Raw genomic sequence first — 23,283 nt, forward strand, 5'->3', positions numbered from 1 at the left:
CAAGGGCTTACAAGGTGAGGAAGCTGCCCTGGGCAGGCAGGTCTCATCTGGGGGCATCACAGGGCTCAGGAAGGCTTGCCTGAGGAGGCTGTGTGAAGGCTGGGTTTGCAAGATGAACAGAAGTTGGCAAGTGGATCAAGGGTTTTTGTAACCAGCTGTCAGTGGTGACAGGCTCAGCGGCCTCAGGTTTGCGCTGGACCAAACTCCAGAAAGGGGCCCTGGTGGGGCCAGCCCTGAGCAGATACTCTCGCAATGGGGTTAAGCAGTTGTGCCGGCCCCCTTTCCAATGGGCCATTCCGAGACACCACAGCTTTCTGAATTTTTTTCCTCTCCCGTCAGCCTTGAGTCTTGGCCCCGAGTTCCCTGCCTATAATTTCACTGCATTAAACTCTCTTAAACATCTGTGCCTGTATAGCCTCTCACAAAAATAGGTCATTGGGTTGGGCCAGGTTAAACAAACGTGCTGCTCTCTCGTAAATTGCACTGTGGAGAGTGGGAAAGTAATTGCTTTGGCAATGGCCTTCACAGCTTGACGCTCACACACTTGGTAGAGTTCAGGGCAGAGGCGATCTCTGAGGCCAGCAGCTGCAGCAGACGGAGCTCCCGAGCAACCCCCGGCAGTCCTAGAAGGTCAGAATCCGGAGGGCAGGCTCCATGCCTTCGGGAGAACTGACTGCTGTGCCAGTGGAGAAGCCAGGGCCGGGTCACTGAGGGGCAAAGAGTTAATCTAGTCGGTAACATAACAGAGAAAAGGCTCACCCTCCGAGGATGCGCTCCTCTTAGCGGGACATAGATTGCCTCTCGGAGCTTGAACCATAGTCAACAATCCTTTGGAAACGTTCAGAGGTGGTAAGCCGGAGATTCTTGGCCTTGTTGGTGCTGTCAGAGCTGGAAACAGGTTCCCCTCCTGCTACCGTCCCCATGGCCCTTACCTAGCCTGCTCACGTCTGGCAAAAGCAGCGGGGATCTGAGCCCTGTGGGCTCTCTGCTGGGCCTGGACATGGGCAGCCAAGGGTCTCGCTGGCCTTTAAAGGCAGCCGCACGTGGTTGGTTCTGCAGGGGAGTCAGGGGTCTAGGTTTCTACTCACTCAAGATGACAGCCAGAGAAATTAAGCATGGACATTATTGGGGTCGGGGTTGACCACCAACTTTTTCCTTCGTTCCTTTAAATCAGCTTGTTCTCCGGGACAGACACAAAGCACTGGCCCCTCGGATTTACGGCACTGCCTCGGGGAGGGATATGTGCGCGGCACGGGGTCGGGCAGTCAGTCTACGGCTCCATCAGAAGCTTAGCCTGGGACACTTAAGATACCCATGCCCAGCTGCACTTGCAGAAACTCGGATGTAACTGTGGCTAAGGCTCAGATGGGAGTATTCTGAGGGGCCGCCTGGAGATTCTGATGTGCAGTCGGGGTTGGGGACCACTTGGTGAGCACAACCAGCTCTTGTCACTCTTCCTAGCTTACAGGTCAGGAAACGACACTGATGTCCAAAAACATCAGACCCACATTCCAGAGGCGTGGTTTCTGGCCCGGCTTTTAATATTTCTTCATTCATTCATTCGTTCGCCAAATGTTCCTTGAATGCCAGGCATCCCCTTGAGTGCCAGGTTATGATAGAGAAATGATCACAGGCCTGGCCCCTGCCCCCGTAGATCTATGGCCCAGCGCTGCAGATGGGCAGGAACCAGGTAGTCACCCCAAGGCAGGCAGACTTCGGCCCTGCAGAGTGGGACCTAGGCCGGAGGAGTCTGTGAAAAGGGGGTTTGACCAGGTCCCAGGGGTCAGGGCTGCTTCCCTGAGCAGGTGAGAGCAGCGGCTGAGCAAGGGGCCAGGGGGGAAAGGTGGGGGTGGGGACGTTCTGACTCACTGGAGCAGCCCATGAAAACGGTGGGAGTGGGGCCAGGGCCAGAGATTGGAAGAAGGGCCCTGAGGGCAGAGCTGTGGCTGAGAGCTCAGGGGGAGTTGGGGCTGGAGACACTGTGGGGAGGGGGCAGATGGTCTCCTGCGCAGGACCCTGTGGCCATGTGATGCCCTGAGCTATGGACAGGCTTTCGGGGTGGGGGGGGGGGGGTTGAGGAATGCAGGTGGTCTGGTTGGGTGTGTTTCACACTGGACTGCAGGGGCTCCCCTTGGTTGTGTGGACCACCAGAGCAGACACCTGGCTGAGTAAGGGGTTTCCTCCCTGAAGACGGAGGGCCTTGGCCATCTCAGGAAGGCTATCAGAAGCTGGGACCAAGGGAAGAGGAAGGCTGGGCCTTGTACTGGAGCAGACAGACTGGAGGAGTGGCTGGGTCTGCCTGCTGGGGGCGTAAGTGGGAGTCTTGCCTCCACCCACGTGGGGGAACCGGCGGTTGCCACTTCTCCTGGACCTCAGTGTCCTTGTCGGTCTGCCGGGAGCTTCTAGGAGCTCATTTTCCAGCAGTGTTTGCCTCTCCGTAATATTGCAGCCACTTGCCACCATCCCACAGCTGGTCCCCAGAAGAGCTGGAAATAAACCTTAATCTCCAAACCTGCCAAGTTCGCCTCCTACAACTTTGTTCTCTTTGAACCTGACCTCTGTCTATTCTTCCTGCCGTGGTTTGGGAGAAGCAGCCCAAGTCCCGGCCTGGCAGGGAGCAGGTGGGGCGGGCCCGTTTTGGCTCCCAGTTGCCTCATTGTCTTCTCTTGGTCACGTGGGTCCATGTCTGCAGGTGACGCACGGTGAGCCCCAGAAGTCCTGCTCCAAGGTGACTGACAGCTGTCAACACATCTGCCAGTGCCGGCCCCCTCCTCCGCTGCCGCCACCACCCCCGCCCCCGCCGCCTCCCAGACTCCTCTCCGCCCCAGGTAAGTAAAGGCTTGCCTGTTTCTGATTTCTCTTGGTGTCCTCCGGGCCCGGGAGAACCTTGGGCATAGCAGAGGGCAGCCTTGCCTCCTCTGTAATTTTCCACTGGCCGAGCAGGAGGAAAGCCAAGGCCCAACTTTCGCCTGCAGTCTGCAAAACGCCTTCCCCACAGAACGCTCCTGCGGGACGGAGAAGGATGTTTCTGCTCCCGTTAATCAGATAAGAGTCAACCTCCATTGGATGACTGACGGGGCCCGGATTGCTCTAAAGGCCAGACCTTAAAGGACAGGCCCTGGGCACCAGGCTTATATAGCCACCCACGCACAGTTTCATTTTTCCACTGTAATTCTGGATTAAGGAGGCTCTGGGAGCGCAGCGGCCTGGATGCCTCTCAGCCGTTTGCAGTGAACTCGGCTCCCCGCCCCCTCACTCATTTGCCTTGATTTCATCCATGAACAATTCGACCTCCTGGTCATTCAAACAAAGGAGGGTTTCTTGGCCAGAAACAGCCCGAGTCCTGACCTCCAAGGGTTAAGGGCCCTGCACACAATTGCTACTTGACGAGGCCTCTGAGAAGAGATTCTGTACTTGGGGTCAGCCATCCATGGTTCAGCCTGTAGAACACCTGTGATGCTGGCTGGGTCTCCCTCTTTAAATGCACCGCCGTTGAGTTATTGGGGCGTATTTAAAGAACCTCGATGGCGCTTGCTCTCTGGTCGGCTGTGTGCCCAGACAGCGACATAGTGTCCTGGGGGATCTTCGCACTTTGAGTGCATTTCTGCGTTTTGTCTTCTGGGCCCCTACCTGTCTCCATTCTTACCTGACACCTGTCCCTGGTGCTTCTCAGAGTGGGGTCCTCAACATTGCCTGAAGCATTTTTTAATGGGGCAGCTTCAGGGGTCCACTTCAGACCCACCCACTCAGAGACACTCCAGTGGGGCTTAGGGAGTAGCAGTTCTGAAGCTATTCAAATGCAAGTTGAAGTGGAGAAACTTGGCCTACCAGGCCCCTGCTCTGGGCTTCTGCAGGACGCCTCATCCCGGGATGCTCACCTCCTCCTCTCTCTGGAAGGACTCCCCGAGCTGTCTTGGGGGTGAGCTGTCCTGGGGGGCTGGGCCTCAGGCACCTGCCCAGAGAGATCACACCCCTCCCCCCTTCCCTGAGGGTGTCTCCTCCTCCCTGGGTGTGGACCCCAGGCCTGTGCTGTCCCCAGCTGCACTCGTATCTGATGGACCCAGTTAGAGCTCCTTGAGTTCACCTGGTGCTGACTGAGCGGTGCCCGACACAGAGGTGAGAGGCCCTTCTGATCTCCTGGGATCTCTCAGCCTCAAAGGGAAGACCCTCCTGTCAGCAACCTACAAGAGGTGGCCTGAGACAGCGCAGACATTGCCACCTGGTGCCCAGGAGACCCCTGAGTAGCTCGACCACGGCACACTGTAACTGTGACCTGGGTCTTGAAGAGTCGATGGCATTGTTCCCGGTCGATTAGGAGGTGGTGGGAACAGGCACTGGGCAGAAGGACCAGCATGGGCAAAGGCGTGGAGGTCTGCCTCTGCGGGACCCTCCCTGGGAGTCATGAGCCCTTCAGCAGGTGGGCCGGGGCGGGCCGGGGCGGGCCGGGCAGGGCCTCGGCGCGCGTGTGGCCCATGAGATCACATTTCCTCCTGTGAATCGCAGTCTGCTGAACGTCATTCATCGTACCCAAACGCCTCCTGTTCTTTGCCCCCTTTTCTTTAAATAGACTCACTTTTGTGTTTATGCAAATTAATTTCCAAAGAAAACTTGACACAACCACTGTCAATGAAAAGACAGCACAAACAGAAAGTGACCGTAAAAATAAATGTAATGAAAACAAATCCAGTGTTAGCGAGGTGTCGGAGCCCTGGTAGCTCTCTGTGGGGACTCTTCTCTGCGAAGACAGCAGAAGGTTGGGAGAGAATCAGAGGGGCCTCATTCCTGGTCCTGCAATGAGGACCAGGAATGCCGTGTTGAGTGCCGCGTACCTGTGTGGTGGGAAGCCAGCTCACCTAGCTGCAGGGACATGCGCCCCGCCCTTTACCCTGCCTGTGACCAGCCCACAAGGAGGTTAAGCAGGGAAATGTGGTGATTCTGTATATGTGCTATAGAGAGATCAACTTCCTTGACAACACAGAGGTGCAATTGGGGATGAGCTACCAGACTGGAGCCAAGGGCGGGACTCCAGATAATTCAGTCACCAGACCACCCACGAGGCTGAAGCCAGGCTGGGGCTGCAGGGAAGGGGAGGCAGGCAGGGAATGCCCTGTGGTTGGGACAGCCGCCTTGGGTTGAGCTTGGGGCCTGAGGGCCTCCTGGCTGAGCAGGGAGCAGGTGCAGTTCCGTCGTAAGGCGGAACTTTCTAGTCACACACAGCAGACAGCCACCTTGAAGTGGCTTAAGCAACACAAAACTAGGGAGGGAGATGCTAGTTTTTGCCTCATGTGCCAGGATATTCCGGCAGCAGGTCTTCCACGATGACAGTATTGGATTTCTGTCTCGGCCCTGTTCTCTCTCTCCTGGTTTCTCCTGGGTTGCCTCTTCTCTCAGGCTGGACCAGTCCCTGGGACTCCAGGGACCAGGATTCCATCAACCGTGCAGTTAGTAATCTTCCTAAGAAGAGAGCTTCTCTTTCCCCAAACATCCTCGAACATCCTGGGGCTGACTTTCATTGGATCATCTTGGGTCACATGTCTATCCTTGGACCAATCATGGTGGGCTATGGGATGAAATATGCTGATTGGCCAGGCATGGGCCATGTGACCTCCCTGGGGGTTGGAGTATAGAGACAGAAGTTAAGGGAGTGGTGGCCTCCCATGGTCATGGACATGAACCCTGGGCAGAGAGGTCAGCGGATGCACCCCACAGCCATGAAGTGCCTGGCAGATTAGACCAGTGGCAGAGAATGTTTTGTACATTCTCTTAGTCCTCCTTGAGCTCAACCCAGACCCTGTGCACAAGTGGCGCCCAGTAAAATGTCAGACATTGCTATGGCCACAGCCACAACCTCTGCCTGTCCTACAATGGAAAGGAATCGTCCTCTCTCCCGGAGGGCACAGGGCTCCAGGGCTGAGGAAGCTCTGCTGTCATTTAGCAGGTGCGCATGGAGCACGCCAGGTGCTAGGCTAGGGACTCAGCTGTGAGCAAGAGGGGCAGCTCCAGCCCTCATGGGGCTTGCAGTCCCGTGGACTGTCACTTGCAGGAGCCTTTGTAGGAGTGTCCTTTCCTGCTGTCTTTCTGGATACCTGGGCTCCAGGCTCATGCCAGCCTTTGCCCACTTGTACATCAGATGGGCCTTGAATTTCTGTCCCCTGTTTCCAAGGGCCTCTCTTTCACATGGGAGAACAATAGCCAAGCGCCTGCTCTGTGCCCAGCCCCATGCTGGGGCACTGGAGGCACGCAGAGACACCCAGGGACTTGTCCCCACTGTCAGGGGCTGGGTGATGAAAAGGCTCCGCTGGCACACCAGCTCGGCCACTTCTGTGTGTGTGTGTGTGCGTGTGCGTGTGCGTGCAGGAGGACTGGGTCACATGAGCCTCGGCCCTGCCTTCTACAAACCAGGTTTGTGGGTTCCACCCACCTGAGGGGCTGACTTGAGGATTCCCGTAAGTGAAACGTGCTTTTGACACAGCTGCCAATCATCCTATGGAAATCCTTCGGATGCACAGTGGCCTGAGAGCGCCAGACTGGGGAATACAGGTGCTGCTGAGGACAGGCTCATTCCAGAAGGGGTAGGAAGGCATGAAAGAATTCCCTGGCAGACCTTGGAGCAGAGAGAGGCCAGACAGGCCGTGGAGGACTGATGCAAAGGCCCAGAGTTAGGGGCCAAAGGAGCCACAGGAGACTCCCTGCTGACACCGTGTTGATTGGCAGGAGCCTGGGCAGAGGGGGAAGGAACGAAGGGAGGAACCTCTGTGTGATTCCAAGCAGACCTATCAAGTCTCCCACGGCACCACCTGGCAGAAACATTTGCCCAAATGAATTGGTGGGTGTCCTCCGCGTGGCCAAACAGCACGCTGCTGCTCAGGGGGACCGGCTTAGCCTGGTGTGTCCAGGACTCTCCTGGCTTTACCCCTCGAAGTCCCGCGTCCCAGAAACCCTTCTGTCCTGGGCAAACCTGCTCAGTTGGTCATCCTGCTGCTGGACCACCCTCTGGCAAAGGCAGCGTGGTTTTTGTTACTTGCTGTGTGTGTTTTTGGTGTGTTTGTTGTTTTGTTTTACCATGAAACTTTCTGGAGCACTAGCCCCAGCCATCGGGGGCTCATTGCTCTGAGGGGCCACTCAGCCCTGCAACCCTCTGAGGGGGCCCAGCTCTGTGCCCTCTTCCAGTGGCCCTGCCCTGAGTCCCGCCTGCCGTCAGGAGGTGGCAGGGAGAAGGCTCCAGTGAGGCGGGGGTCTTGAGCGGCATCTCTGTTTGCTGCTCTCGTTTCCCAAACTCTGCCCAGGACCCGGTGCACTTCAGCCAAGGTGGCGGACACACTTGGTGAACTTGTGCCAGCTGTGGGCCTTTGGGAGTCACTAGACCAGTAGTTCTCCGGCGTGAGTGTGGTCAGAACCCCCTGGAAGGCTTGTTGTAAACACAAGTTGCCGGGATTCCTGATTTAGTTGATCTGGGTGGAACTGAGGGTTTGCATTTCTGACATATTATCTGGAGATGCTGAGGCCGCTGGCCTGTGGTACACAGTTCGAGAACCAGTGTCCTAGGGGCTGGCCTCAGGTCAGGGAGCGGCAGCAGTGGTCCCAACCCTTCCAGTCCCAGCCCTGTAACTCTGGGCACAGTGCATCCCTGTCAGAGCCTCAGTCTCCTCATCTGTAAAGTGGGGCTGATGATACCTACCCGAGAAGGGATTTCTGTGAGACTGCAGGTTCTGCGGGCTGTTCTTGGCAGACACCACGTGCTTGAGAGGGGTTGCTGCAATGCGGTGCCTCACTACCTGGCTCTCCTGCCCCGCAACCTGGGCTCAAGCATTGTTCCTTAGCTAAGGCGCTTGGGCAAGCTGTCCTGAACTGCTTGGAGCCTCCATTTCCACATCTGTAAAATGGGACTAATGATAATACCCGCCACAGGTGGGGGTGGTCGTGAGGATTCAAGGCCACAAAGTTGGCACAGCACAAAGCCTGGAACCCACGTCATACTCCATACATGGCAGCTAATAAATAATACTAATGGTAACAATCAAAATAATAATAGTTCGGTGACCTCCAGGTTTGGAGTTGCTTAAACATAGTTCTGGCACCTGTCTGCTGAGAGTGAAAGATCTGATTAGAAACTCAAGGATGAAGTGAGCTCTCTAAGGATGTGTAGACCCCCCCAGGAATTCAACAGAAAGGAAACTGTTGTCAGAGAGTGTCTCCCAGGGTCGCCTCGCCAGGCCTGTGATTCTCAGAGTCAACCAGAGTCCCCCAAGTGCAGGTATTTCTGGAAGGTGTGGGCAGGGCTGAACCCCAAGGGAGGCGAGACAAACACTGGCCCCAGGGCCTGACCAAAGTGTCCACAGCAGCCTCCAGAGCTCAGGACTTGCCCTGAGCTCCGAGCTTCCTTTGTCAGTGCCAGCGGTAGCCCAGGGTCCCTGCCCATGACTCAGGCAGCTGAAGCCAGGGCAGGGGGGTGGAGCAGAGAAAGGTGGCACAGCCCCCTGTGAGAGCTGCCCCTGAGGCTGGCTGGTCCCAGAATGGCGCGGCAGAGCAGAGGCGCGAGCCTGCATTTCCTTAGTGCCTGTCTTTAAGAAGTTCAAAGCACTGCTATTTCATTTTTTGCATTTATTTTATTCTTAGAAAAATCAAAAAAGAGGGTAAGTGACTCCACAGAGGTCACCCCGCGGTGGTGGAGCTAGGAATGGTTCGCCTGGTTCAGCTCTATGTGCCGAGGCCGAGTTTTAACAGAGAAAAGAAATGAGACTGTGGAAGTTCTAGAAGGTTCTTTTTGTTTTGGTCCACTCAGAGTACTAGAAGGAAATTGATATTTAGTTCCCAACATTGAAGGGGAAGCTCTGCTTCCCTCAGCTCAGGCCTCACACACTCCTCTGTAATAGGTGTGCTCACCCCAAAGTCTGTGAGGGGTGTAGGCCTCAAAGACGGTGAGTTACCTGTTCCTGGCTGGCCGGCTAAGGAGGGGCGGCAGTTCAAGGCCCCCCGATGACCTCCTGTTGCCTCCTCTGCCTGCCTCTCCCTGCATCACTGGAGTCTGTTGCGCGGGTCTCCTTTCCTTTCCTGCCTCAGCACCTTTGTACCTACAAGTTCTCGTGTCTGCAAGGCCTCCCTGGATGTGGTTAACCTGCCGCATGCCGAGCTCAGATCCCCTCCAGGAAAACCTCTCCCACCTTCCATGGGGGCCGTGCCGTTCCCTGTTCAGACTTTCTGTGGGTGTGGAACAAATCACCCTGAAACAGAGCAGTTACAGAAACACCACCAGTGTGTCATCCTGTCCCCTCACGGCCACGGGGGTTCAAAGGCTCCACTCAGAGGGCCTCTCTGGGGGTCTTTCCTGCGACTGCGGTCCGTTGCCTGGGGCTGGAGACATGCTGAAGGCTTCCGTGTTTGTGTCTGGTGGGTGGTGCTGGCTGCAGCTTGGCCTGAATTCCGGAACACCCACACACCCTGCGTCTGTGTGGCCACGGCTTCCTCACAGCATGGCGGCCGCCTTCCAAGCTTGAGAAGCCGGTGGAGGCCGTGCCCCCTGGACTATGCAGCTGAGAAGCTCACGCAGCGTCACTTCTGCTGCTGTGCTTCATTCCTTGGAATCAAGTGACCAAGGCAGCTCCCTTGGAGGAGTGGGGGCTTTGACGCCACTCCCCAGATAGATAATTTGCATATATTTCAAAGCCACACCTCCCTCCATCAACAGGCACACAGCCAAGCACACACACTTTGAACTTTTCTTTGCCTTCCTAGAAGTCGCCCCACCCATTACATATCTAATTAACGTGTCTACTTAATTACTTAACTTACGCCTGGACTCTGTGCTAGATACAGACCATCCTCACATGGCTGGTGGGTCCACCGAGAGCCCTGTCTCCTCAGCATGTGCCTGCTGACCATGGGTCCTCAGGAGCTACTCCTTCATTTCTCTTTTTTTCTTAGAGGGGGGAAGGGAGGGAGAAGGAGAGGGAGGGAAACGTTGATCAGTTGCCTCCTATACCCACCCCAACCAGGAGCCGAATGTGCCACCTAGGCACTTGCCTTGACCGGGAATCGAACCGGTGGCCTTTTGCTTTGCGGGACTGAGCCACACTGGTTGGGGCTACTGATTCATTTCTTTTGCAAAGGTTTTCAACTGTCGACTCTTGCCAGACTCTTGCCAGACACTCGCCAGGTCCTGGGAATGCAGTCATGGAGATCATAGCTCGCTATACAAGTGTGCACAGGCAGGCAGGGTGGGCGGGGCTGGGACAGAAGATAAACACAAATGTCCCTGGGAAAATAGAAAACAACATATGTCATAGGGGTAATGAATAGGATATGATCTGATGGTGGTGACTGGGTGCTCACCTAGATTTCATGGTCTGGGGACAGGAGATGACATTTTAGCTGACAGCCGGAGGGATGTAGTCTCAGGAAAGGTGGTTCTCAGTGGCGGGAACAGCAAGTTCAAGTCCACCATGCGGGAAGGCCTTGGGGTGTGTGAGGGGTGAAGGAGACAGGAGGCAGCGCGTCCCAGAGGAGACGGTGCTCAGACCACGAGGGGGCAGGGCCCTGGAGGCTAGGGAAGGAGCAGGGCTTTTCTCTTCTGTGCAACCAGAAGCCTCTAGATGGCTTTGAACAGGGAAGCGGTGTACCTCGCTCACACTTCACAGAGACTGGCTCCCCACTGAGGAGGGTCCAGGCGAGAGGCAGTGATGGAGGAGCCTGGGAGTGGCCTGGGTAGGGGGAGGTGGGAGTCAGTCCTGGTCTGGTTTAAGAGGGTTTGGAGGCTAGATAATGGGACTCCCTAATGGCAGTGGTTGTGGAGTGGGGGACAGCCATGTCCCCAGGTTTTGTGCAATGAACAAGCAGATGTTATTCACATTCCCCCTCCTCGGCATTTGTGAGCTCACCAAGGGGCTAATGCAGACCCAGTGGGGACTGAAAGGGGTGAGCGGCTCAAATGTGCCCCTGTGTGTTTTAGCAGCTGTCATTTTATAAGGACATGATCTCTGGGACTTTATGAAGGATCCTCTGATCCCTGGGGCAGGCAGAAGAGGAGGCCTTTGGAAGCCTCGAAAGCCGAGGATGGGAGCAGCAGGTCCAGCCAGCCCTGGGGACCTACCTTCTCCACAGGCGCCAGGCTCCTTATGACGGAATGTGAGCCCCACAGTGCCATCCTGCCTAGAGTGAGATCTTGATGAGGGGCTGCGGGCCTCAAACATGGGCTGTGTCACCGAACATCCCTTACTGCATGGGCTGTGTTGGTGCCGAGCTGGTCCTCGCCGTCACCATTGATTTGGACCTGGGGGTATCAGATGGTCATCATTTGCAGGAGGCAGGGCTTCTGTCCTGTTGTCCTAGAGCCACTGGCCTGGTGTGCGAGCAGGGGGACCTGGGGGCTGCACCTGGCTCTGGCTCCCCCACCAGCTGTGTGCTGGTCGCTCAGCCTCTCCAAGCGCCGTGTTCTTGTCTGCAAATGCTGGCTGAGATTCTGTCTCCTGAAGGTGGTCGTGAGCACAGACACTGCTCGTGCTGGCCTCGCTCAGTGCCTGGTGCCTCCCGCTCTCTCTCGGCAACACCGTTTTTGCTTGAGTACGTCTTATCCAAGCTGGTCTCAGCTCCCCGTCCCTAAAACGGGCTGGTTCTGCCCTGAGTTCTGCCCCAGACCGAGGACCTCTCCCTGTGAGCACGACTCTTGTCCCTGGGCTTGAGTGTCTGGCCTTGTAAGAATTTTGATAGTTGCTGGCTTTCTTTTAAAAAGTGATTTTACTTATTTTTTAAGTCCTGACTCTCCCTTTCCCAATTCAGTAAGTAGAATTGTTTGTCATCCATTTATTTGCCTGAATCCAGCAAATGAAGGATTATAGATTTATATGGACTTTAATTTGCTCAACAAACCTTTAGCCGTTGATTTATTGACCAAACTTTTGCCAGGATTTTGTGCTGTGGCAAGTCCTGGGTTAGAGATGAGCTGTCCACGGCCCTGCCCTTGGGGAATCTGAGCCCCGGACACCAGTGGCCTCGCCTGAGAGCCTTAAAAATGACAGATGCCCCAGGTTGCCTCAGAGGGAGGTGATCCTTGTGGAGATCAAGGTTGGGACCCGGCTGCAACCTGAGACATGGGGTGGGAAGGGATTGGTATCCAAAAAGAGGAAAAGGTGAGGCACAGTGGGACTTGGGGCCCCAGGGCGGGTGATACTTGTGTGTGAGTGAGGGACCTCCTGTGTCACCAGGGGTGCTGGGAAGTCCCTGGGCTTGGGTCCTGCTCTCCAGGACTCTGGGGTCATGTGAGGCATCTGGACTCAATGCTGAGCTGGAAATAGGCAAACGCGCATATCCACGCCCACCACGTGCTTCCTGGGTGCTCACTTTCTTGTAATGATTTTAATTGAGGTGAAAGTCACCATCTTAACCATTTGGAAGCCTACATGCAGCAGTTTTACTACATTCACAATGTTATCTGACCATCACTACGATTTAATTCCAGATCATTTTCGTCATTTCCCCAAAAGAAGCCCTGTCCCTCCCAACCCAGCCTCCTCTCCTGGCTTGGCGACCACCAACCCACTTCCTTCCTGCCTCTGTGGATTTGCTCCTCCGGACATTTAACACACACCCGGGTGTTCTTTGGCAGTCTGAGCCTCGGTTTCCTCATCTCCTACTCTGGACAGGGCCTCCTTCCTCAGCAGTGAGAGGTGGAATTCAGACGGGGTGCGCAGGGTAGCCCACTGCCTAGCACAGGCAGGTGCTCGGAGGGTGTGGCCCCCATAAAGGAAGGGGACCCTGCAGGATGGTGGGAGGTGGCGGCGACGTCCTGGCTGAAAGGACTAGCCTGCTGCCCTGGGATTGAGGGCTGGTTCCAGCACCGGTAACTTTACATAGACCTTGCAGGGCTATTGGGAGGGTCAGGTTGGTTCACAGGTGACAGAACAGTTGTGGCCCCAGGCGATCACCTGCCAAAGTCAGCTACTTCATGCTGTTACAGATTCTATCTAGGACGTCCCTCTTGGTTCCAGGACAAAACCATCCATCTGACCTGTTAAGTATCTGATCCGATGCCGGAGGACAGGGACTGTGGATTCATCTTCATCTCCAGAGACAGCTCACAGCTTGACACGCGGAAGGTGCTCACTGGTGTTTGAAGAAATGGGTGCATGTGACCAGACGAGGCAGATGGAAAGACGCTTTCCAGGATCAACAGGGAGGGAGGGGGCTGACGCTTTTTAAGAGGCTGCCATTTGCCGGGGAGCACCTGGGACCATACCTGAGAATAGGCTCCTCCAGAAACGGGCAAGCAGACAAGGGTCCCAGCGCAGGTGGCTGCCTGGAGACAGCAAAGGGCGGTGGGCAGCAGAGGGCGTGCTATCAAGCCAGTTACCACCGTGGGTGCCAGAGGGAGCCTAGTGTCCAGGGGGAGCTCTGGGAAATGTCACAGCACCTGAGAGTGACTCACCTGAGGACCGAGGGGGCTGGGGGCGGGGGGTGCAGTCGATTTCCCCAGACAGAGATGCAACACTGGCAGCTGGAAGCCAAGCCAGCGAGTCCGAAAAGGACACTGGTGCCATTGGCTACAGGCTGTCACCTTCCTCCACAGGGATGGCCACGGGTGCTCTCGCCCCTGCTCAGACCCAGGTGGGCCTGCTCCCTCTAGCCAGGAGCCCCCGCCTCCCTCCCACTCAAGATGCAGATCAGTGGTCCAGTGAATGTTTCCTTATTAGAGGGATGTCTCATTCATCTGTCTCAGGAGCAGTAAGTCACTCACAGTCATTTGCTCATTTGACAGATTTGGGTAGGGCTCTCCACCGTGGCCACGGACGGAGGAAGAGGCCATGGGTAAGACAGGGTGAGCCTGCAGGGAAGGTTCTCAGGGAAGATTGGAGTTCTGTCTTTTCTCACATGGCATTTTGGATGCTTGCAGGTGGCAGGGGAGGCAGCACGTACAGAAGGGCACCAAGAGGCCAGGCAGCGGCCAGGAGGACTGTGGGCCCAGGGCAGTTGTCCTGCCAGAGTCACAGCTGAGTTGAGGGGGGACGGTTCTCAGGGGAAGGCTGGGCATGGAGTTGGGAAGGGACTGTGTTCTGGCAGAAGGGGTGTCAGGGGCAGAGGGTTGGCCTGTCCATGCCAGGGTTGAAGTGCATGGGAGGCATGGGGGCTGAGGGCAGGGTTGAGGCAGGGAGTAGGGCACAGCCTGCCTGACAGCGCATAGGGGACCTTGGGGGCACAGTGGGGAGCTAGCTGCAGAGCTCACATCTAAGCTGCCTTCAGATGGCCCTGGCTGGGGGAGGGGAAACAGCAGGAGACTGAAGGCAGCAGGAAGAAGGTGGTCTCGGGGAGAGACTGGCCCGGGCCAGGCAGTGGCTGTGGGCAAGGGTTAGGGCTAGGATTCCTTTCTAAGGAATATCTCTTTCTAGGATGGTGCTGCAATATTGGCCCTGTTTGTTCCCCGTCATGACCCAGGTTATGGGGACTTGATTTATGCTGCCTCTCATCCCATCCCTCTCTCTAAGTCCAGTTAGGTTGCAAATGGGGACAGTGACTGCTAAGTGTATGATCCAGTCCTGCAGCGTGGGCCCTCCCTCCCTTCAGCAAGATTGGCCTCAACCTGTACGTCACATCCAGGTTGCCCTTTGACCATTGGACTCTAGAGAAGAAACCCAGTAAAGGTTCAGTGTCTTGGACCAGCCTGGGTGGGAAGTTTCCACACCGTGGCATTCACACGAGGGTCTCTGCTGACATCCGGAGGAGGCTGGTGACACCATGTCCTCCTTCTGGGTGATCCTCCTTCTCCAGAAAGGCCTCCGACTTCAAGGCCAGGAGGGTAGGATCACAAACAGGTTGCTCCAGTGGCTTCTTGGGCTGTAACTCCCCTCCACCAGGAGAATTGCTGGGCTTAAGAACTTTTAAATTCTAATTAGGCTGGAAGTGCAAACTTTCCCTGAGCACCCAGAAAGTGTGTTTGTCCCTTCGAACTGGCTCTCTTTCTCCTTCCCTTCGCCTCCCTTTCAAGCCCTCTTCCTCCTACTCCGAGTTCCTACCTCTCTAAGTTCAGATGGCGGGCCCCCCCTACACACACACCTCGTGGAGGCAGTGCCCCGCCCCTCTTCACTCCCTCCCGCTGCTGGAGCCGACTTTTGCCCTACCTGGGGTTCTCAGTCACCAGTGGACATTTGGAAATGGGGGGTCATGTTTTAGGTCATTGGCACAGTGACTGAGAGGCAGGACAGGTGTGTGCTCCTGGCATTTAGCAGATAGGAGCGGGGACAACAAATGTCGTACAAAGGACAGGTCTCCACAGAGAAGTCCCTTCCCATAATACAACAGAGATCCCACTCAGAAACTGCTCAGCCACCAAGCCTTGTTTCAAGTTCTGGCCTGGAGTCCCGAGGAGAGTCGATTGTTTCCGTTTGCGCGCGGGGGGGGGGGGGGGGGTCGGCGACCGTAGACTACTATGGGTGACAGTTCCTGTCTCTGTAGATGGTTCTGTGTCACTCTCGTGTGACAGGGTGGAGCGAGTCCACATTCTTTCATCCGCCACTCACCGAACACCTGGCCTGCCTCGGAGAGGTGCAAACATGCAAGACCTGGTCCAGGTCCTGGGGGGGGGGGGGGGGGGGGGGGGGGCNGGGGGGGGGGGGCGGGCAGTGGTTGCATTACAGAATGACTGCCGTGGTCCCTGATGGGCACCAAGGCCTGACTGGCAGGCCCCGGGAGGCACACGGTGCATCCTCTTTTCCCTGCACGCAGCCCGCAGAGCGGCTCATGGTCAATAAATTTGCACTTCTTCCTGCTGCCTTCAGTCTGATTGGACCCCAGGATGTCAGTCATGCCTGTGTGGACTTTCCCATTGGCCGGAGGACAGAGCTCTCCGCGCCTATCACCAGGGCTGTTGTTCTACTCTAGCCCTTGAATGCTGATGTATGCTTTGAACTTTCACTCAGACTCACGTGGCCAGGCACTTGTATTAGGCTGTGTCTTTACAGACTTCATTTTCTTTTAAGTTTTTCATTCTCCACCCAGTCTTAGACCCGGCGCCCTCAAGGCAAAGCATGGGGCAGGGGTTCAGGTGCGCGCTGTTACGGGGGGGGGGGGGGGGGGGGGGGGGGGGGNCCCCCCCCCCCCCCCCCCCCGGTCTCAGGAGGAGGCCCAGGGCAGGGCAGGGTGTGGTGTCCGCTGGGATCTAGCTTCTCAGAGCCGACTGGTGGATGCAGAGTGTGGGCAGCTCCAGGAGGAAGCCTTGAGGCAGGGGGCAGCCTTCTACGGCCGTATCAGTGAGTCACCAGGCACTGGCTGTCTCGGTGACCTGGGGGACACTCTCCACCGAGCTAGGTACTGCAGAGTACTCCAAATTTCTTGGCCCAAACATGGCAGAACCCGTTGCTCTAAAGACCTACCACATTTTATCTCATTACTTTTGAGATTTTTAAATGTTTCTCTCAGTCTCTCCCCATTTTGTTCCTTCCATTTCCCCTTTTCCCCATTTCCACTGACCATGTGCACCCAGCAAAACCCAGCCCAGGGGCCAAAGCACCCAGCTCTCCTCGGAGAGCTTGAAGAACTCCACACAGAGGAGGCTCGGGCCCCAGGGCCCTAAACCTCAGCCTGGGAACAAAGCCTCACCCCCAGGCTGGAACCCTGCATTCCTTCATGGGCAGAAATACACAAAGGGCTTTCATTTCTGAGAACATTCTGGGCCCTGTAACCAGCAAAGCAGTCTATCTCCTTATTCAACTCCAGGAGCTTTCCGTGGGCCACTTAAAGCCCCGTGGGATTAATGGCTCTGATGTTTCCACCGAATTCCCAGGGAGACTGCAGGCGTGTTAGCAGGAGATGGCAGTGGCCAGACGTTCTTAAATGCTGCTGTCTCAGAGGTGCAGCCATTAGCCAGACCCTTAATTCCTGTCTTGCTTCCTTTTTTAACGTACTTCCCACAACTTGCCCGCTTTGCCCTTGGAAGTTACCCCACTGGTTCTGGAAGTCCTGTTACTCCCAGGAAGTTTCTAGATTCTTCCCTACAAGGGTTTGACCCTGCATGGCCAACATGGGGAATGAACGGCATAGTAAAAAAAAAATTGGGTTTTAGTCTACAGGTGGCGAGAAGCCTTTGAAGGGGACTGAACAGGAGTGTGACATGACGTGGTTGGCATTTTACAAGGAACCTCCGGTGGCAGTGCAGAGGTGCGGGGGGGGGGGGGGGGAGACCGAGCAGTTCGGAGACTGTCGTGGAGGATGAGGGTGAGGGCAGAACGGGCCAGGACGGCCGGTCCAAGGAAGATGTGCTGTAGGATTGCATGGAGGGAGGGATGAGGGAGGAGGTTCTCAGGAAAGACCCCCACGTTTCTGAATTGCACAGCTGGGTGAACGGAAGACAGGAGGGGAGGAGTCCAAGAGGGGAAGAGGAAGAGTTCAGGTTTGGGCACGTGAAGTCTGAGCTGGCCTGCGGACCAGCTGCGTGGAGACACTGAGTCACCATCGAATGAATGGGTCTGGAGCTTGAGGGGGTGCTGGCGCTACAGCATCCGGCTGTCGGCATCCGGCTGGCGTTTGAAGTCGGATCCATCTGGCGTGGGACCAGATATATCTCCTAGGGAAAGAGTATGGATAGAGATGGGGGCCAGGAAGCGAGGCTGCAGGACCTTCCCCCACCTCTACCCACCCCAGGGTGAGAGGCTGAGGCAGCCAGGAGAGGCCACCTGCAGCCCAGGACCTAAGGACCCTGTACTTTTCCTTCCTGTTTTCAACATGACAACTTCCTTTCCTTTTTAGTCAGGGATTAAAATTGATCCCTGACTGGCACCGCTGCCTGGGTCACTGCCCGTCCTGCAGAAGTTCAGGAAGGGAAGTTGTATTAGATGCTACACAAGTGGGCCGTGGCCTCTCAGGCGACACTGTGTTTAAAAAGGCAAAAGAAAGTGCCCTGGCTGGTGTGGCTCAGTGGATTGAGCGTGGGCTGCAAATTAAAGGGTCGTCGGTCCAATGCCAGTCAGGGCACATGCCTAGGTTGCAGGCCAGGTCCCCAGTGGGAGCCATGTGAGAGGTAACCACACACTGATGTTTCTCTCCCTCTCTGTGTCCCTCCCTTCCTCCCTCTCTAAAAAATAAATAAATTAAAAATTAAAAAGACAAAGAAAGAAACAATGCTTAAGAAAGACACTTCACATATTTAAAATCCTGATCTGTTTATTCTCTTTTTAAAATCAGCATCTCGTTTTGCTGTTAAGGGGAAGTGTCCTCAGAGCGAAGCCCCTCACGGTGACAAGGGGACTGTGAGGCAGTATGAGGCTGGGCAGGAGAGCAAAGGGGACAGAAGGTGACTGCGGGTGTCTGAAAGGACCTGGGTGGGGAAAAGGCAGGGTGGCCCAGAGGAACTGGGGTGAGCGCCTGTTCTCTGGGGTGCACACCTCTTTGGGATGTCCTCAGTAAGTGCCCGCTTCTCATCCCTGCTGTCGGCTGGCTGGGGAATGAGGGCAGGCGGAAAGGTACTGAGCTGGCATCCAGGTGGGTTTGGGGCAAGAGCCCTAGCCCAGGGGCCCCTCGTGCCCTGTTCGCCACAGCTCCATCTGAAAGGCGTGCTGGGAAAGCTGTGCCTGAGAAGTCGGGTGCTTCAGAGAAGCACTTAAGTGTGTGCCGTGCATGACGTTGCCCTGCTGGGCACTTCAGCACCTGACAGTTTCCGCCCTGAAAAATGTGGTTGTCTCCTGAAGCGATGGATCCAGACCGTTGAGAACCCACTTCCCCGAAGCTCAGGTTTTAGTACCAGATTGGTTTTGGCACCAAACTATGTTTTGGATTTGGAAATGACAGGCAAAGTGTGGAGACCCTGCACTTGAAAAACAGCGTCTCCCAGACTGGTTAGGTGGACCTCGGTGCATCTACACAGAGGCACTCGGTTCAGCTGAGAGGGGGCAGGGAGGAGGGGGAGGGGAGGGGAGGGGGGAGAAGAAAGAAAAGCAGCTCCGTCCACGCGGTGTGAGGACAGAGCCGAAACATGCGAAGTGGCGCACACATTATGTCTCAGAAACGACAGCAGCTGTGGTGTGCGTGTGGTGTGCGTGTGCGGTGCCGTCCCGGTCTGTCTGGGCTGCTATCATGGAAGACCACGGACCAGGTGGCTCATAAACAACAGACACTTATTTCTTGAAGTTCTGGGGGTTGGAAGTTCAAGAGCAAGGCTCCGGAAGATTTGCTGTCTGGCGAGGTCCCTTTTCCTGGGTCATAGAAAGTGCCTTCTTGCTGTGTCCTCGCATGGCGGAGGGAGCGAGAGGTCTCTCTGAAGTCCCTTTTATGAGGGCACCGATCCCTTTCTCAAGGGCTTCACCCACCTGACCTAATGACCCCAAAGACACCACCTCCTGGACCATCATGCTGGGGTTCAGATCCAGCCTATGAACATTTGGACCATAACAGGCATGCTCACTTAGACTGTATATAAATGCCCACAGCCCTGCTGTCTCAAAGGACACATTGGATACTGGCTGCCTCTGGGGAGAGGAGCCGGGTGCCTGGCCTAGCCCTCAGGCCTCCTTTCGCTTTTCCTGACCAGCTCCTGGATGTCTCGGGGACCTTCAGGGTTGATTATATTTGGTACCAGGGGATTCCCCAGAGCTGGGGAAGGTCAGTGTCACAAGAGCTTTTCGGAGTTCACCTCCTGCCCAGGTGAGGGGCTGAGGCAGAGTGTGCAGGGCCTGGCCCGGGGCCTCAGCTACATGGCCTTTGTTTCTGGCAACTCCAGTTTCCAAAGCAGCTGCATACGGCTGGTCCCCGAAGTCACCCTGTATGAGGCAGTCCTCGCCTCCCAGGCTTTGTTAATGTCCCTGTCAGAGGAAGATGATGGGACAGTTGATAATGGTGACCTGTGTGGCCAGCTGTCATGACCAATAAAGAGCAGGTGGCAGTGGCTGGGTCCCCGACATGCTCCACGTCTCCCGGATTTTGGAACGGTGTGTCCAGGGGAGCTCGTGGCTTATAAGAGTTAAAAGGGGAGAATTTATCCTGAATGTGATATACAAATGTGGCATGTCCCTGGTGTCTTCCTTGCTGAGAATTTTATTCCCTTTTCCCACCCTCCTGGCATCCAGGGTGGGCACGAAGCAGACCCCGTACCCCCAGGTCCTGCTCATTTATCACAAACTCTTCCGCTGAGTAGGTCTCATCCTCTACCCTCAAGAGGAATAAATAAAAGGCTGGAGAAGGCTGGGCATGTTGCTAGAGATGGTCTGCATGGAAACCACTGGTCAAGATCAATGGCATCCTCAGGCAATGTTAAATCTGTTCTTCCAGCTGGACCACAGCCTCCTGCTGCTAAAACCCACTGACTCTGCTCTTTGCCTGATTTACAATAGAACGTGGAGGAAAGAATGTCCTGGAACCCTGACTCCGCCATGGACCACTCCTACCTGAGCTTGACCTCGCTCCTGTCAGTGGGGACAGTGACACCCATGTCTCCTAATGGATCGGGAGACTTAAATCAGATGATTTCAATGAGCACACATCCCATGGGGCTTAACAAATGCTCAGCAAAGGAGACTAATGTTGTTATCATTGTTTTTATTAAACTTATTACATTTTTTAATGTAAAGATATTTCTCCATAAAATTTTTGAAAACCTTGAGCACTGACTCATCTTCCAGAAGATGACAAATCAGAAACACTAGAGAAAGCTCAAAAACAGCCTGGCAGGCCAGACCAGACTTTTGGCATTTCGCGTGAACGTAGGCATTGGTGGCAAAGACTTGGTGGTAGTTGTAGAATAGACTTAGATGGTAGTTGTAGAATCTTTATACAGTGGGGTTTGGCGTCCCGTGCTGCAGCTTGAAGCTGCTCTGCCTGGAACAGGTCACTGAATCCCCGCCCCGCGGTGCCTTCCATTTATCCAGGGAGTCCTGTTCAGAGAGAAGGCGGTACCGGCGCACTGTAGTTATGCAAGTGTCTGTCTCCAGTGGCCTTGAGAAGAGTCTCTATTGTCGGGCCTTCCGCCTGGGAAAGATGACGAAGTTCTGCCAGGCGGGTCAGGGAGGGATGTCCCTTGGTTCATGTCCCTTCTTCCACCAGAGAAAAACAAGGCAGACATGAGCAGTGCCTGCCCCTAGCTCCCGAGTTTCTGTCACCCTTGCCAGCAATCAGAGAAGGCCAAAGGCCACCGTTTCCTGGAAAAGATATTGGCCTGTCCCCTGCCCCTCTGGAGAGTGAATGGGCTCCTTGTTGTCAGATTTAGAATGAACTGGACTGTGGGTGGCAAAGGCACATTGTCTCCTGTCTCCTGTTGGCAGAGAGAATTATGGATGCCTTGGAAAATAACGCATTTGCCTCTCAGACACAGTTACGGCCAATTCCGCTGTGCGGCCTCTGAGTAGCCAGGGTCACCGTGGAGGCGACTGGCTTGGAATCTTAGGTTCCAGCTGGAAGGCCATCAAGCTTAGCTCCTTCCATTGGCTAGGATTGGCGTGGTGCACCCGGGAGGCCAAGGCCGATCTCTGCTGTTGGCAGCACCCGTGCAGGAGGCCTCTGTCTCTGTACCCCATGTAAGGGTCAGGGGAGGGCTCTGGAGATCTTCCAGCCCCGGCTTTCAGCCGGGAGATTTTGTTCCCTGGTGGACATTTGGTCATCACAGCTGGGAGAGGGGTGCTCCTGGCATCTAGTGGGTAGAGGCTGAGAAGGCACAGGACAGCCACCCACAGCAAAGAATGATCTGGCCCCAAATGTCAATAGTGCCGAGGCTGAGGAACCCTGCTTTAGGCCAAGGTCACGACTCCCATTGGCAGGTGGACATTTGAGGTCCGGCTTGCACACATTCAAAGGGTTTTCAATGCAGTGGCAGCAGCCAGGGTGTGTGGCCTTGACCTTTAGACTGAGCTGCTTATCCAAAGAGGAGTTCCCAGGCAGGAGCTGGTTGCCATAGCTCAGCATGCCCGTTCTAACAGAAGTTGTCCGTGGGTAGTAGCCGTGGGGTTCTTGTGGGCCATTTCATGGCTGTGGCTCAACACCCCGTCATGGAAGGTGGAGCCACAGAGCAGCCTTCTGCACTGTTACTATCTTAAAGGCAAAGTGGCCAATTTTTAGGTCACAAGTGTCCACTCAGGAAGCCCTGTGGCTATTAAAAGAGCGAGCCTGCATACCAGGGGTGGGCCTTAGAAAAGCCCCGGCTCCTGGCTCCTGCAGAGACCTGAATGGTCGGTGCTGTCCTGGACTGCCCAATGGCAGCTTACAGCTCAGAAGCTCCGCCTCCCTTCGAGCGCCTCTAGGATTGGCCTCTGCGGCCCTGGGAGCCCTCGGGAGCCCTCGGCTTTCTTACCCATAAAATGGTGTGGATCATTCCTGCCCTGTCTCTCTCAGGGTTGGGGAGGGATATGTATTGTCCACCACGGAAGCCGTCAGCTGCATGGGCTGTGGAGCCCTGAAAATATGGCCGGGGCCACTGCTGAACTGAATTTTTCATTAAGTTTTAATTTGAGTACTTTAAACGTAAGTGGTTCCACGTAACTGGCAGCTCGGTGTCAGAGGCCATATCGGGCCATCATTGTGGGATGGGCTGGCTGGTGGGTTTTCTCCTCAGCACTGTGATGTGGCCCCAGAGCCACACACATTTCAGGTGTCTTCCTTTTTTGTTTTTGACAAACCAAGCAGCCGTGATCTTTCTCAGCTGTGTCACCATCCCTTTGTGGTCGCAACCTGGACAACAGCCATTCTTACCTGAACCCTGCAGGGACCCTGTACCCAGGACTCAGGCCGGGGCCAGAGATCCAGCACCGGGCAGCCCGGGACAGCAGCGTTGGAACGTCGGAGGCTGCATGCATCTCGTGGGGGTGTAACACCATCTCCTTAGGAGGCAACCCAGGATGCCCCGGCACCTGGGTGACCTCCTGTCTGAGGTGCCTGGCATGGAACCCAGCCTCAGAGCTGGAGCCAGGATTTTTCAAGGACGTGTTCCCAGGGGGGACAAGAGAGGAGAGGAAGCCGGTGAGAGTGTAGTAACCTCAGGCCCAGGCCTTCGAAGGCCCGACCTGAGTGTGCTCCGGAGGGGACTCGAGGTTAGTCTCGCTGCACGGTGTCCCCAGCTGGCCGCAGGGGCTGGCTCTCTCCCCTGGCACCTGTCAGTCCCTGGTTGACGATGCTCCAGGTTGTAGGGGAGTGAATTCTGGGCTTGGGTGCCCTGGCACCCTAGGACGGTCTTGCAAAGAAAGGCTATGGGTGCCCTGGAGAGTCAGATGTAGCTGTGTGTCCCCTGCACCCCAGGGCAGGTGGGGAGCAGCTTCCACCTGTCACCTGCTCCCCGGGGTAGGTGGCTACAGCAACTGAGGTCTGAATACCTGACAAGCAAAAGGG

The 23,283-nt window shown here is 55.7% G+C and overlaps 1 protein-coding gene across 2 annotated transcripts in view; it reads left to right on the top strand.

Annotated features, from left to right (window-relative positions):
• The window catches only part of PRIMA1 (proline rich membrane anchor 1), a 48,111-nt gene that overhangs the window by 4,658 nt on the left and 20,170 nt on the right, over positions 1–23,283 (top strand). For both annotated transcript variants that reach the window (XM_037031527.1, XM_037031528.1), the window contains exon 3: positions 2,693–2,828. In XM_037031527.1, the coding sequence (XP_036887422.1) occupies positions 2,693–2,828 (136 nt within the window). The remainder of the gene's footprint in view (positions 1–2,692; positions 2,829–23,283) is intronic.

Source organism: Sturnira hondurensis, unplaced genomic scaffold, assembly GCF_014824575.4.
Source record: "Sturnira hondurensis isolate 20B ecotype Veracruz unplaced genomic scaffold, ASM1482457v3 Scaffold0021143, whole genome shotgun sequence".
NCBI lineage: Eukaryota > Metazoa > Chordata > Mammalia > Chiroptera > Phyllostomidae > Sturnira > Sturnira hondurensis.